This window comes from Mycetomoellerius zeteki, unplaced genomic scaffold (assembly GCF_001594055.1).
Source record: "Mycetomoellerius zeteki isolate Tzet28-1 unplaced genomic scaffold, Tzet1.0 scaffold106, whole genome shotgun sequence".
Classification (NCBI taxonomy): Eukaryota; Metazoa; Arthropoda; class Insecta; order Hymenoptera; family Formicidae; genus Mycetomoellerius; species Mycetomoellerius zeteki.
The window spans coordinates 2567620-2579436 of NW_017255975.1; the positions used below are offsets into that span (position 1 = coordinate 2567620).

The 11817-nt window shown below is 32.3% G+C and overlaps 2 protein-coding genes across 3 annotated transcripts in view; both read left to right on the forward strand.

The window, feature by feature from the left end:
- Positions 1–3913, forward strand: part of LOC108723556 (peritrophin-1) — a 4945-nt gene extending 1032 nt beyond the window's left edge. Inside the window, exons 1-5 of one of the 2 annotated variants that reach the window (XM_018449399.1) lie at positions 16–231; positions 1356–1550; positions 1872–2056; positions 3046–3278; positions 3738–3913. In XM_018449399.1, the coding sequence (XP_018304901.1) occupies positions 183–231; positions 1356–1550; positions 1872–2056; positions 3046–3278; positions 3738–3768 (693 nt within the window). In that variant the 5' untranslated portion in view covers positions 16–182 and the 3' untranslated portion in view covers positions 3769–3913. Of the gene's footprint in view, positions 1–15; positions 232–1355; positions 1551–1871; positions 2057–3045; positions 3279–3737 lie in introns of those variants that run through there. The other variant, XM_018449404.1, reaches the window with a different exon arrangement.
- Positions 3914–5830: 1917 nt separating this feature from the next.
- On the forward strand, positions 5831–8152 carry LOC108723544 (uncharacterized). Its single transcript, XM_018449374.1, has 3 exons — positions 5831–6345; positions 7259–7676; positions 8023–8152. The coding sequence occupies exons 1-3, from the start codon at positions 6081–6083 to the stop codon at positions 8048–8050; spliced, it is 711 nt and encodes a 236-aa protein (XP_018304876.1). The 5' UTR covers positions 5831–6080; the 3' UTR covers positions 8051–8152.
- Positions 8153–11817: the final 3665 nt, after the last annotated feature.

Genomic DNA, 11817 nt, shown 5'->3' on the forward strand with positions numbered 1-11817 from the left:
CCCAGCCGACGAGTAGCCGAAGAGCTGCAGTTTCGCGAGGGCGACCTCGGGCCATTTCAAAGAAGGACTAAAAATTAAATAGCTTAATTTAGCCGTTTCCGCCCGTTTCAGTGAACCTTTGTGCGACCTAGGATCATCCTGCGACGGATCATCCGACAGGAAAGCACAAGCAAACCGGAAGAATGTTCACGACCGGAATCGTCACGCTGTTAAGCGCAATCGCGCTGACACGTAAGTATCGATTATTCGTTTAAAAAGATCAAAAAGAAATCAGAAATGATAGAAACGTTCTAAAGAACAGGTCTACAAAAAAAGTTCTCGTATAGTTAAAGATCTTTGAAAATGCTCTTTTGCAATATTAAAATTAATTACTGCTATTCTTAAAAAATTAATTATTAAATATCATATGATGAAAAATTAATTATTAAATATGACGTAAATATTATTATAAATTATTATATTTATTTTTAATAAAATTAATAAAATTAGTTATAATATTATCTACTCTAGACAAATTTAAATATAAATCGGATGTAAAATTTTGTAAAAAGAAGTAAAATAAAAATTTATTAATTATGTAAAAGAAGATACTAAATACGTCTTATAGATGCGTGCTTCGTTCTTTAAATTAACATTCTCTAAATTAACTTTACTAATTATAGTAAGAGAAAAATAAGAATATTTTATTTATCTTATTACATAAATATTTTATATCAATTATGAAATTAATATCATCGATATTGCAATATTACTTTACTTTCTAATTTTAATTATGTTTATATATGTAGTTAGACACAATTATATTGATTTTTTCTTTCAATTTGAATAACGTAGATTATATTCAAACCTTCAAAAATTTAAATACTTTTTGATATTTGAATGAGTCGAAAGGAAAAATCAATATAATTGTTTAACTACATATATAAACATAATTAAAATTCAAATATAAAATAATATTGGAAAAAATGTCGATGGTAATTTCATTACTAATATAAAATATTTATATCTCTCATAATATAAGGCAAATGAAATATTCTTATCTGGAATTGCAATAGGAGTAAAGAAAGAAAATGCGAAACAGAGTAAGTTCAGTGGAAATATCCGTTAGAATTAACGAGGAGACAGTACGAGAGCGAACTTTCTAAATCGTAAATGTCAGTTTTCTCGTTCGGCGAGTTGCATAAGCATAGTCGTGCGCAGTCAAGACAAAATTACGTAATGAACGACGAAATAATGTCGATCCAAGAATTCGACGGCAGGTCGGACAAGTTCGATCACCTCCCTCTACCGGAAATGCCACATCGATTTCCGCCTGCGGTAAGACCGCGGTAGTATTATCGTTGGCAACATTACAGACGCCGCGTTCAATTGCCCGAACAAGGACGGCCAACACGAGGACAGCAGGCAATGCGACAAGTATTACGAATGCATCGACGGCGTAGCAACAGAGAAGCTGTGCCCGGACGGTCTTGTGTTCGATCCCTTGAATCGCAAGGTCAACAAGTGTGACCACGTCTTCAATGTCGATTGCGGTGACCGTCTCGAATTACGTAAGATAAACGATATTTCGTGAAGAACCATTTTGAAAATCAATGCATTCGTTGCTGACATCGAATAAAATTGCTAATTTAATAATTTTGTTTAATATAACATCTGTGGAATAATATTATCTTTATTAGAATAATTATTAATTAAATTTTTCTTGTTAGGAAAGTCTATTTTTATCTATTCATATCTATGCAATAAAGCGCGTTTTGTATATTTGATATGTCCAATTGAAATACAGTACCTATTCATTCACGTTAAAATATCGAATATAAATTACGATAATAAAGCTGCACGATCGATTAATTGATTGTCCTCATTAATAGAACCTCCACAGCCGACGAAGAAGTGTCCGCGACGAAACGGTTTCTTCGCGCATCCCGACCCGACAGTGTGCAACGTCTTCTACAATTGCATCGACGGAGAGGCGATTGAAATCACCTGCACCACTGGGCTGCACTTCGACGAGTACAGCGGAACTTGCGTGTGGCCGGATAGCGCTGGTCGCGAGGTGAGAAAACTCTTATTCTCTAAAATTTTTAGAGTGAATTGTCACTGAAGAATAAAATCTCACTCTTACAGATTGAAAATTGAGCCAATCTTTTCCAAGACTGATTCAATTTTCACTCTTTGGAATAAAACTGTACTCCAAAGAACTTACAGAGTATGCTGAAAAAGTTTGATTGCATTAATTGGAATTCTGGTTGAAAATGTATAAATCAGAATTTTCTGGTTGAATCTATTCAGTTAATTCTAGTTAAGATCAAAATTCTGATTTATGATCAAAATTTTCTGGTTCGTCTATTTCAACCAGAAATTTTTTTCACTGTAAGAAAGAATTATTTTATTTTACCGATTACGACACGCGGTGTTACAATAAGTTAATTGCATTAAAAGAATGAAATCTTGATTTTTACATTGTACATGTACACGTAACGTAATCGTATTCCGCATGTAATCCTAGAGTTACCCCGACGGAGGTTTAGAATAATTAATTCGGAACTGTAACAAAAGCTATGAACTTCCCCGAAGTTAAATCTTTAATTGAGAGAAAGTACGCACTTCTAATACACCCCACAGCGCATGTACTTTCTCCTAATTACAATTATCGTCGGATGGGTCTCAGATATTTCCTTGCAATTATAGTGGGAACTTAACGATGTAATTCTGTTAGCATTTGAACTTAGAAGTTAGACAAATAACGTTCAGGAGATGCGAGAAACGAAATTCTAATCTTCTACTATATACAATATAATTTTCAATTAAATTTTTAAATACCATAATTATGTAAAATGAAATTATGTAAAATAAAACTGAAGACTATAAATTAGAAGTTGTAAAAAACAGCATAAAAAAATTAGAATGTCTAATATTAGGAAACGAAAGAAAACATTTAATCTAACGAAGAAAGGCCAATCACAAAATTTTTCGAGAAATCGTTAAATTAAATTGAAATCGATGCAATAACACGATAACGCAGAAATGTGCTGCATGATGCAGGGCTGCGGAGTCATGGGCAAGAAGCTGCAAGACGGCTTTGAGTGTCCAAGTGAGACTCAGGTTGACAGCAGAGGCATGGTGATCGATCATCCTAAATTTGCGCATCCCGAGGACTGTCAGAAGTTTTACGTATGCCTAAACGGTGTTACGCCGCGTGAACAAGGTTGCAGCGATGGCACCGTCTACAATGAGGAGCAGCAGAGGTGTGATGCACCTGAGAACGTCCGTGGATGGTACGAATTGATTACGAACTATATTATTCCGTCATTTTATTTTCATATTAACGATCTAGCAATTAATATAATCACCAAAAGATCAAATTAGAGTAAACATGTTGACATCATTCGAATACATTTCATGCAGACACATATATAATTCTGGTTGTACCTACTCTTTGAACGTCATAATATATTAAATAAGAAAACTTTAACAAACTCACTCGGTTAATAAGCATTTTTAATATTATGTGTTCAATTTAATTAATTTTCGATTGTAAATTTTAATTTTTAAGATTTAATTTGCCTCTCGCTATTTGTATAACAGAATTATTAAGATTATTTTATTACTATTATTATTGTATTATTATTATATTATTATATAGTTGCGTTTTTATGAAATCTTATTTTGAGTTAATTAAGTACTGTCGTGCTTAAAAAGTTCGGGGAATTTAATAAATGTCGTTTACCTTGCAGCGAGGATTGGTACAAGGACGAGAAGCCGTAAGGAAATCGTCCACGCTCATCTGTCCCGCATCGGGACGCCGCACATTCACTTTAATCACGTGTCACCTCCTTCGCCCAGCGTGTAACTCCATGTGTGTGTTTAGCCATTTGAATGTCTTGGAATACATTTTATTTTTACTTTATTAGTCTTCGATTCAGTTAATCGAAACCTGATTTCCTTTCCCTAGTTTCCTATTAATTAAAATGCCCCGGACTATAAAATTGAGATAACATTTTTTTTTAAATCATTAAATTAATTTATTTATGTAATGAAAAGAACTTATAGTATTAAATTCGATTCGCATAATTATATATATAAATATATAGGTATAACCCAAGAAATTTTTATTATAAATTATAAATATTTTATCACGGAAATATTTAAAAATTCATTATGTGTTAACAATATTATTTATTTCAACTGTTAAGATACATATAGACCTCATAAAACTACAGATATTTCTTTTCTTTTTTTCACTTTTTGGGTTTCAAATAAAATACAATTTATGTTATATGGCAAATAAAAAGAGAAAAAGAAAGGTGCTATTATTAAAATTAATGGACTGACACCATTAATGAAATAATTTTAATTTTTCTCAAGAGAAGTTAATGATGACTCAGTTGTCGATCGATTCTCGAAATTCAAGGAACTTGCAAAAGGCCTTGAATCATTCTCGTTATGAGATCAGTTGACTATCACTTTCTCCTGAACTGCTCTCTTGATTCTCGTTCTACAATTCACTTTCTCTCTCTTTCCTTCATTCTCTTTCTGGTATTGCATCGATTATACGAACAAAATACGAACGAGAGATGCGATTACTCACTCTACTTTCTCAAATGTTTGTTAACGGCAAAGTAAAAAGCCAAAGAAGAAAAAAGTAAAAATCCTTAAGATACATAATAAAATAAATTTAAAATCCATATAAAAAAAAGAAAAGAAATATTAGAAATAAATCATTATAATTTAGCAAAGCGTTACAGAAAAAACACTTTTATCTTCATAACACATTAGATTAAAGAAATACCGTTACTTTTTCTTGGCGAAAGATCAATTTATTTCTTTTGCGTGGCAGGTAAGTTGAGTTTATATGCACAGTATTCTCTTTCTCTCTTTCTCTTCTCTCTCTCTCTCTCTCTCTCTCTCTCTCTCTCTTCCATTTAACTTTCCAATTCACGAGCGTCTGTCGCAAATGCCACTTGCTGAACGCTTTTTGAAGACTAAATCTACTCGTTCAATAAAAATTGAATTCTGCACTTTATACAACGTGGTGATATTCATTTACTGCAATATCTTATCATTTGCAAATATGATTTTATTTGAAAATAACGCAAGAATTTTTTAACAATATATATTAATACTATTATAAAATTAAATTACATTTTACAGTCTCTCATTTATATAACATATGCATTTCAATTATTCCTAAAGATCATACTTCTCTTGTTCAAGTTATGAAATTATTAATGCAATTGGTACATTAAATAAATAGATAGTTTTTACATTATATAGTTTCTACAAGATCATTATTTTTGTTTTCTTCATAATAATGCACAGCTGCAGAAAGGTAATTTTGGATAACTAATTGATATATAAGTGCTCAATTAATTTGCTCTATTAACTGCTCTATTAAATAAACAAATAGATAATTATCTCTCCTCAAACTCTACGAAAGTCCACGAAATTTCTCGTTCCGCTTTCAAAAATATCTCGGACTAATAAAATTGATCGGATACTTAAAGTAAACGTAACACGGCAGCCGCGTTTGCAATGCGAATTCCAAGCGTGAAGTGAGGGATGCAAATCGCGAAATGGTAGCACAACAGTAACGACCCGGTCTCGCCGTCAGTACCCGGAAATGTCCGGAATTTATATGCACCGATAATAACGCAATGCAATAAAACTTGCGTCTATGCATCCAATAGAATGCATGTGACGGGAGAAAAAGGAACAGTGAGACCATTGCTCGCGATCAGAAAGAAAGAAAGAGAGAGATAGACAAGACTTTCGGCGAAAGGGGGGCGAAGCCGGGAGGAGGGAGGGTCGGGAAATGTGCAACACAGCAAGGACCCACCAAGGTGGTGGTCGAGACTGTCGAGTGAAACAGAACCCGTTTCAAATCCGCAGTCACGTTTTATCAGCGTTACGACGCACTGCAGACGAAGTCAAAGAAAAGAACGAGGAAGTTAAAGAAGAAGAGGAAGGGAAGAAAGGGAGGAGAGAAAGAGAGAGAGAGAGAGAGAGCCTCCTCAGGACAACAGCTTCAAGTCAGAGATTTGAAAGACTTCGCGAATCTCTTTAGGATTCTCTTCAGGATGTTGGAAGTGGGAAAGCATGTGCTTCTTCGTGGTCTTCTGCTGTTGGTAATTCTGGCGACCTTGAGCGGAGCTCAGTTCCGGTGTCCAGAGCCTAAGGGTTTCTTCCCCGATCCCGAACAGTGCGATCTTTATTACGCCTGCGTGGATGGTCAGCCTGAGGAGAAACTCTGCAAAGATGGACTCATCTTCAGGGATGATAATCCCAAGAAGGAACTCTGCGATATACCGGCGAATGTACCTTGCGGCGACCGCACACTTTTGCGTAAGTTCCGAATTATTAAAATCCTCTAAACTTATTAAATCTTTCTTAATTATTACATCTAGATTATTACGATTATCATGAATTAAAAGAAAATTTGTGATCCTACCATTTTGCTCTTCAGATTAGAAATTAATGTTTTAAATTATTATATGCCAATCTCAAATAGTTTCATACATAAAAATATTATTTGCTATTTACAGAGAAATATCTTTATTGTTATCTATATCATTAAACTCATTCAATTTTATATTTATACTATTTTAAAATTGAGAGATTTTTCATTCGAGAAGGAAATTCTTTCCAATAATACTCGAATAAAGGAATTATATATAAGATTCTTTTATACTTCATGTATATTCTCCTCAGCTTGACAAACTAGAAGAATGGCAGATTAAGCAGTGTTGTAAAAATAGAACTCGATCATATGAACCGGTTTTTAGACGAATGGAATTCTGTCTCGGTCTTTTTCACGTTTTTTCACGTTCAATCGAATTCTGTCTCGGTCTTTTTTACGTTTTCTCATAAGTAATAATAACATAACATGATCATACAAAGAATATTTTAATTAATTAAAGAAAACTTTAATTAAAGTTTGACAAAAATCTATTAAAAAATAAAATAAACCGCAAGATAAATTTAATAAAATTATAACCAAATTTATATTAAAAATATTTTGTATAATTTTTTAAATTTTTGCTGTAGGTATCTATATTAAACATTCTAATGATTAAATGTTTAATTTAATCGCTAAAACAAAAAAAATAAATTTTATTTGTAATTGTTAATTTCAAGATAAACCTGGATCTAAAAACACATTCTATTGTATCACAATTATAAAATAATTAATGTACATGAAACTAATTATATATGCACTGGTATTATACGTATAATAATATATTATATAATTGAACAGAGGAGCCGCAACCAAGCAAGGGCTGTCCGCGGGCAAACGGCATTTTTAGCCACGAGGACCCGACTGCGTGTGACCGTTTCGTCAATTGCATTGATGGAGTAGTGCAAGTAGTACCCTGCCCGCCCGGACTAATCTATGAACCCAAGATGTCAAGCTGTGTCTGGCCAGCAGACGCCACTCGTCTATGCGAGAACGTAAAACGCGATGTCCTGGACGATGGCTTTGTATGCCCGGACGGCGACGTCGCCGGCCCGTCCGGCAGAATCCTGCCACATCCCACGTATCCGCATCCCGAGGATTGCGCCAAGTTCTACATCTGCAAGAACGGTGTAGTACCGCAGAAGGGCCAATGCGAGCCCGGCACGGTGTATAATGAAGACAGTTTCAGGTGCACGGAACCAGAATCCGTGCAGGGATGGTGAGCTTTTTTCTTTTCTTTTTTTATATTCTTTCTATTATTTATATTATACATACTGAGTAACTCTCTAAAATATTAAAAATTATAAAAATAACTGAGAAATTGACCTTAAATTTATAAGAGAATCTGTACAAATTATTTGTATATTTTTGTTAACAGATTCTCTTATAAATTTTAAGGTCAATTTCTCAGTTATTTTTATCTTTAATTCTTTGTCAATTATAAATGTCGATAATTGCTTGCTAATTTCTCTGTTTGTTTTTAATATTCTTCTCTAAATTTCAAAATTAGGCTTACTTTGAAAAATACATCAAATTGTTCTTTATAACAAAATGCAATGTTTCAGCGAGGACTATTACAAACGTAAGAATTGAGTTGGAGAAGCGAGGATGCCGCAGTTAACCGCAACGTGTGTAATGCTCATTTTTTTACTCATAGGAACAATAAATGCATGTGATATGCATGCTTACGTAAAAGTCGCTGCATGATCTTTGCGAGAGCGATCGCGCTTTCGCCCTCCCCGTGACGAATCACTACCCCTTTCTCCTTTTACGTAAACAAATTTGCATTCGGAAAATCCGTAATAAAGCCGTTGTCGGTTGCGGATCATTAATCCGCACCCGCGAAAAGAAAACCCCGCGGACCGACAATATCAAGTTCTATATAATATCTGTTAGATAAATCCTCCGCTCGAACCGGTCCGATTTTATATAATTATCGATTATGTCGAAATTTTATTGTAAAAGCACGTGAACGCAAAACAGTCGCTCGCAATTCCGCGATTAAATAACTTAAGGAATGAAATTTATTTATTATACTCTAATGGGGAAATAAGTCTTTCACTTTGAATACTATTTTTACTGTCTCTTAGTAACACCATTTTTAATAAATGTAAGAATTATATGTTATTACTTAATAATTATTTTAGTATATTTTACGTAGACTGTGGCCAAAAATCTGTTTACAAATTCTTCCACAAATTTGAAACTAATAAATCTAAAATTTATTTTAATTAGAGAGAGATTTTTAAAGTTTAGTCAAAATTTTTTAATTGGTTATTAACTGTTTTTGTAATAAAATTAAAATTTACTTAACGTAGTGACGTATTGCTTAAACATAAAATTCGATATTTATTTTAGTTCGTCTAATTATATATAATAATAATAATAATAAAACTTAAATTCTTCTAGTTTCTGAAGATAAAAGTAATACTAAAAAAACTAATATTTGTATTAAAATATATATACTTAATGGAGAATATTTTTATCTTTTCATCTTATTAAAAGTGTTAAAAATGTTCATGCAAGTTCTATCGTGTGTGAGAAGTATACAAGATAAAAAAATAATAAAATTTATAAAATAATCAAACAATTGCAAAACATTTGATTATTTTACAAAAAAAAAAAAATTACAAAAATGATAATATTAAATACTTCTCTTAAACCCTAAAAAATATTCTTAACAAAAATAATTTAATTATTTAAGCTAAAGATGTGAAAAAGTTTCAAGTTTCCTAAAAATAGTATTTTTAATAAAGCACAATGTACTATTATCAGAAAAATGTTAAGAATATAAAATAAATAAGATTCTTTTGTATTTAAGATTATTTTGTAATAAGATTAAGAATTATTATTATTAAATATAAAGAACACCGTTTAGTTTTACATCTATTTAAGTTGAAAGAAAAGAATTTATAAGTAATATAATAGTTCAAAAATTCAAAAATTACTTTAGTAAAGTATAACAATTATCGAATTTGTTCATTGATATAATACATTCAATATTAACTGCTAGTATCGTATAAGTCAAATCGTTAATATTTATCGTGTATTACAATGAGCATGACTTTCTCTGACACGAAAGATTGCACGTCGAAAACCTCCTCACTCCACAATACTCCAGAATACATCGCGAAATACACTCGCAAAATCACTTCTTCGAACGCATCCTGGATTTCACTCCGGCGAGTCAAATGTCAGCGTGAGAATTAATTAACCCATTCATCATAAGATTACATTGCAACATCTGACGTTATAGATGTTATGCCTTCAGTCGCATTTACTTTTGAGAACTTTTGGGAACTTTTGAGAACTTTTGAGCACTTTAATAAAAACAAAGCCAAATCAATTATAACAAATTACAAAATAAGGATATTTTGTAGTTTATCATATTTGCTTTACAATTTTCGTTGTACTGACATACTGAAAATTTATTTTACTTCTTATATTTTATATATTTTCGAATATATTGAGAAAAACTACTTATATAAGAACTACTTGACGATTTGGCGAGATTTACGGTGCACAATAAATAATATACCACGAGCGAGTTTTCCGAGCTAATAATTTCTCTTCATTTGGCTGATACCAACCTTTCTCTTTACATAATTCACGAAGCGCTCGACGAAATATATCACAATTTGCATTTTGCTTGCAATGCGAAAAATTCGATAAGAATAAATTTTCCGTTCCTAGCACGTTTATAAAGTATAAGCTAAAAAATAGAATACGATATAAAAATATATAATACTAATGTAAAAAATAGAACACGATATATACAATGTAAATACTTTCTTAAGGAAGATAAAATATGTATTTTCTTTTCTTTAAATATTTATCTATTACTTTATTATCAATATCGATAGAACGAAACATAGGATATCACACAACTTCTTTAACTAAACAAGATATATATATATACATATTAATTATTTTTCTTATGTTTCTCTAATATATTTATATTTTAGAAACAATTGGTTCATAGAAAGTCTAAACTAATTAACTGACCGTCATCATGACGGTTTTCAATTCGAACGTCTGATCGATCTGTCGACTTGTCTGCTCGCCTCGACTGCTTTCACTATCCGGCAATCTGGTCCCTCCTCCCTGGGACCAACGTGATGGGTCTTGCGTAAGGCTGGCTAAGAGCCCAGGGGCCTTACCGACATATATTCGAACCATGTTAATATATCGAGAACACATCTATCTGAGTGCACGTTTTAGTTATTACACGTCAATTATGACTCATTTAGTTGGCTTATATTACATCGTAGCCGATGATATCATAGAGGAAAGAGCGCTTTGGCATTAACCGTTAAACGTAACGTGTCCTTGCTGAATTACCATATTCCACTTTTTCCGGAAAATTCAATTTTCTTTTGCCGAAAAAACGCGCTTTTAGCTAAAACGTATATATGCACGCACAAGAGATTGAGTCATAATTAATAACTATAAATTTAATAATTCGAAGTAGATATTTTCTATGTAATTATATAATTATATTATAATATATTTATTATATCATTAATCCCTACAAAGATGACTGTTTAAACTGGGCATAATTCACTTGAACAAAAGCCATTAAAATCATAATTTCTTAATTAGAGAGAACTCCCTTGATTAATAGCGATATCTTTCAAGTACATCTATATATAAATCTATATATAAACACATTGTGAACGCGATCGTTCGAACTGTTATTTATGCGAAGCGTCGAATGTGATACAATAATGTTTCCATTTACACCGCCGTTCACCGAAAGCGCATAAGTACTATGAGGCATTAAACATGCGGAAAAATAACGATCGTGCTTGTGCAACATAGTTCAGTACAGAGTATTTGCGTCGAGGACGTTGCATCCTTAGGCATTTCGAGAGGTGCAGGAAGACTGCTTTGGCATTAAATCTAACGTCATCTTTTCACACGCGATGCGTTCTCTCGCGATTTATCGCGATGCGAGAGATTAGAATAATTAGAAAAATGATGATCGCGAATCGCTTCTCTGCGGCTAAGAAATATTCTTCGTTTCTTCATTCAAATGATTACGTAAGACGTACAGAGAGTGCTAAACTGTTTAAAAATAAATTTCACGACAGCTTTTCTAATGATTGTTGTAAACGTGCCTATTATTGTTACGATATTGCCATATCGTTTAGACTTAATTAACTTATCAATATTCAATTACTATATTCAGCTTTTTTCCTCATTATAAATTTGTGTCTTGATGTCAGCAATGTGTCGGCAACCTTTGTTTTTTAAATTTAAATTTTTTTAAATTAAATTAATTCGTAAAATTATAATTTATTTTGTAATGTCTCATCGTCGCAAAAAAGATCAAATCCAAAGAATATCCAGCTATTATC

Excerpts from the sequence above, each read along its gene's own strand:
- LOC108723544 (XM_018449374.1), top strand. The coding sequence starts at position 6,081 with ATGTTGGAAGTGGGAAAGCATGTGCTTCTTCGTGGTCTTCTGCTGTTG. Across the intron at positions 6,346-7,258 it reads CGGCGACCGCACACTTTTGC|AGGAGCCGCAACCAAGCAAG; the intron begins GTAAGTTCCGAA and ends ATAATTGAACAG. Across the intron at positions 7,677-8,022 it reads CCAGAATCCGTGCAGGGATG|CGAGGACTATTACAAACGTA; the intron begins GTGAGCTTTTTT and ends GCAATGTTTCAG.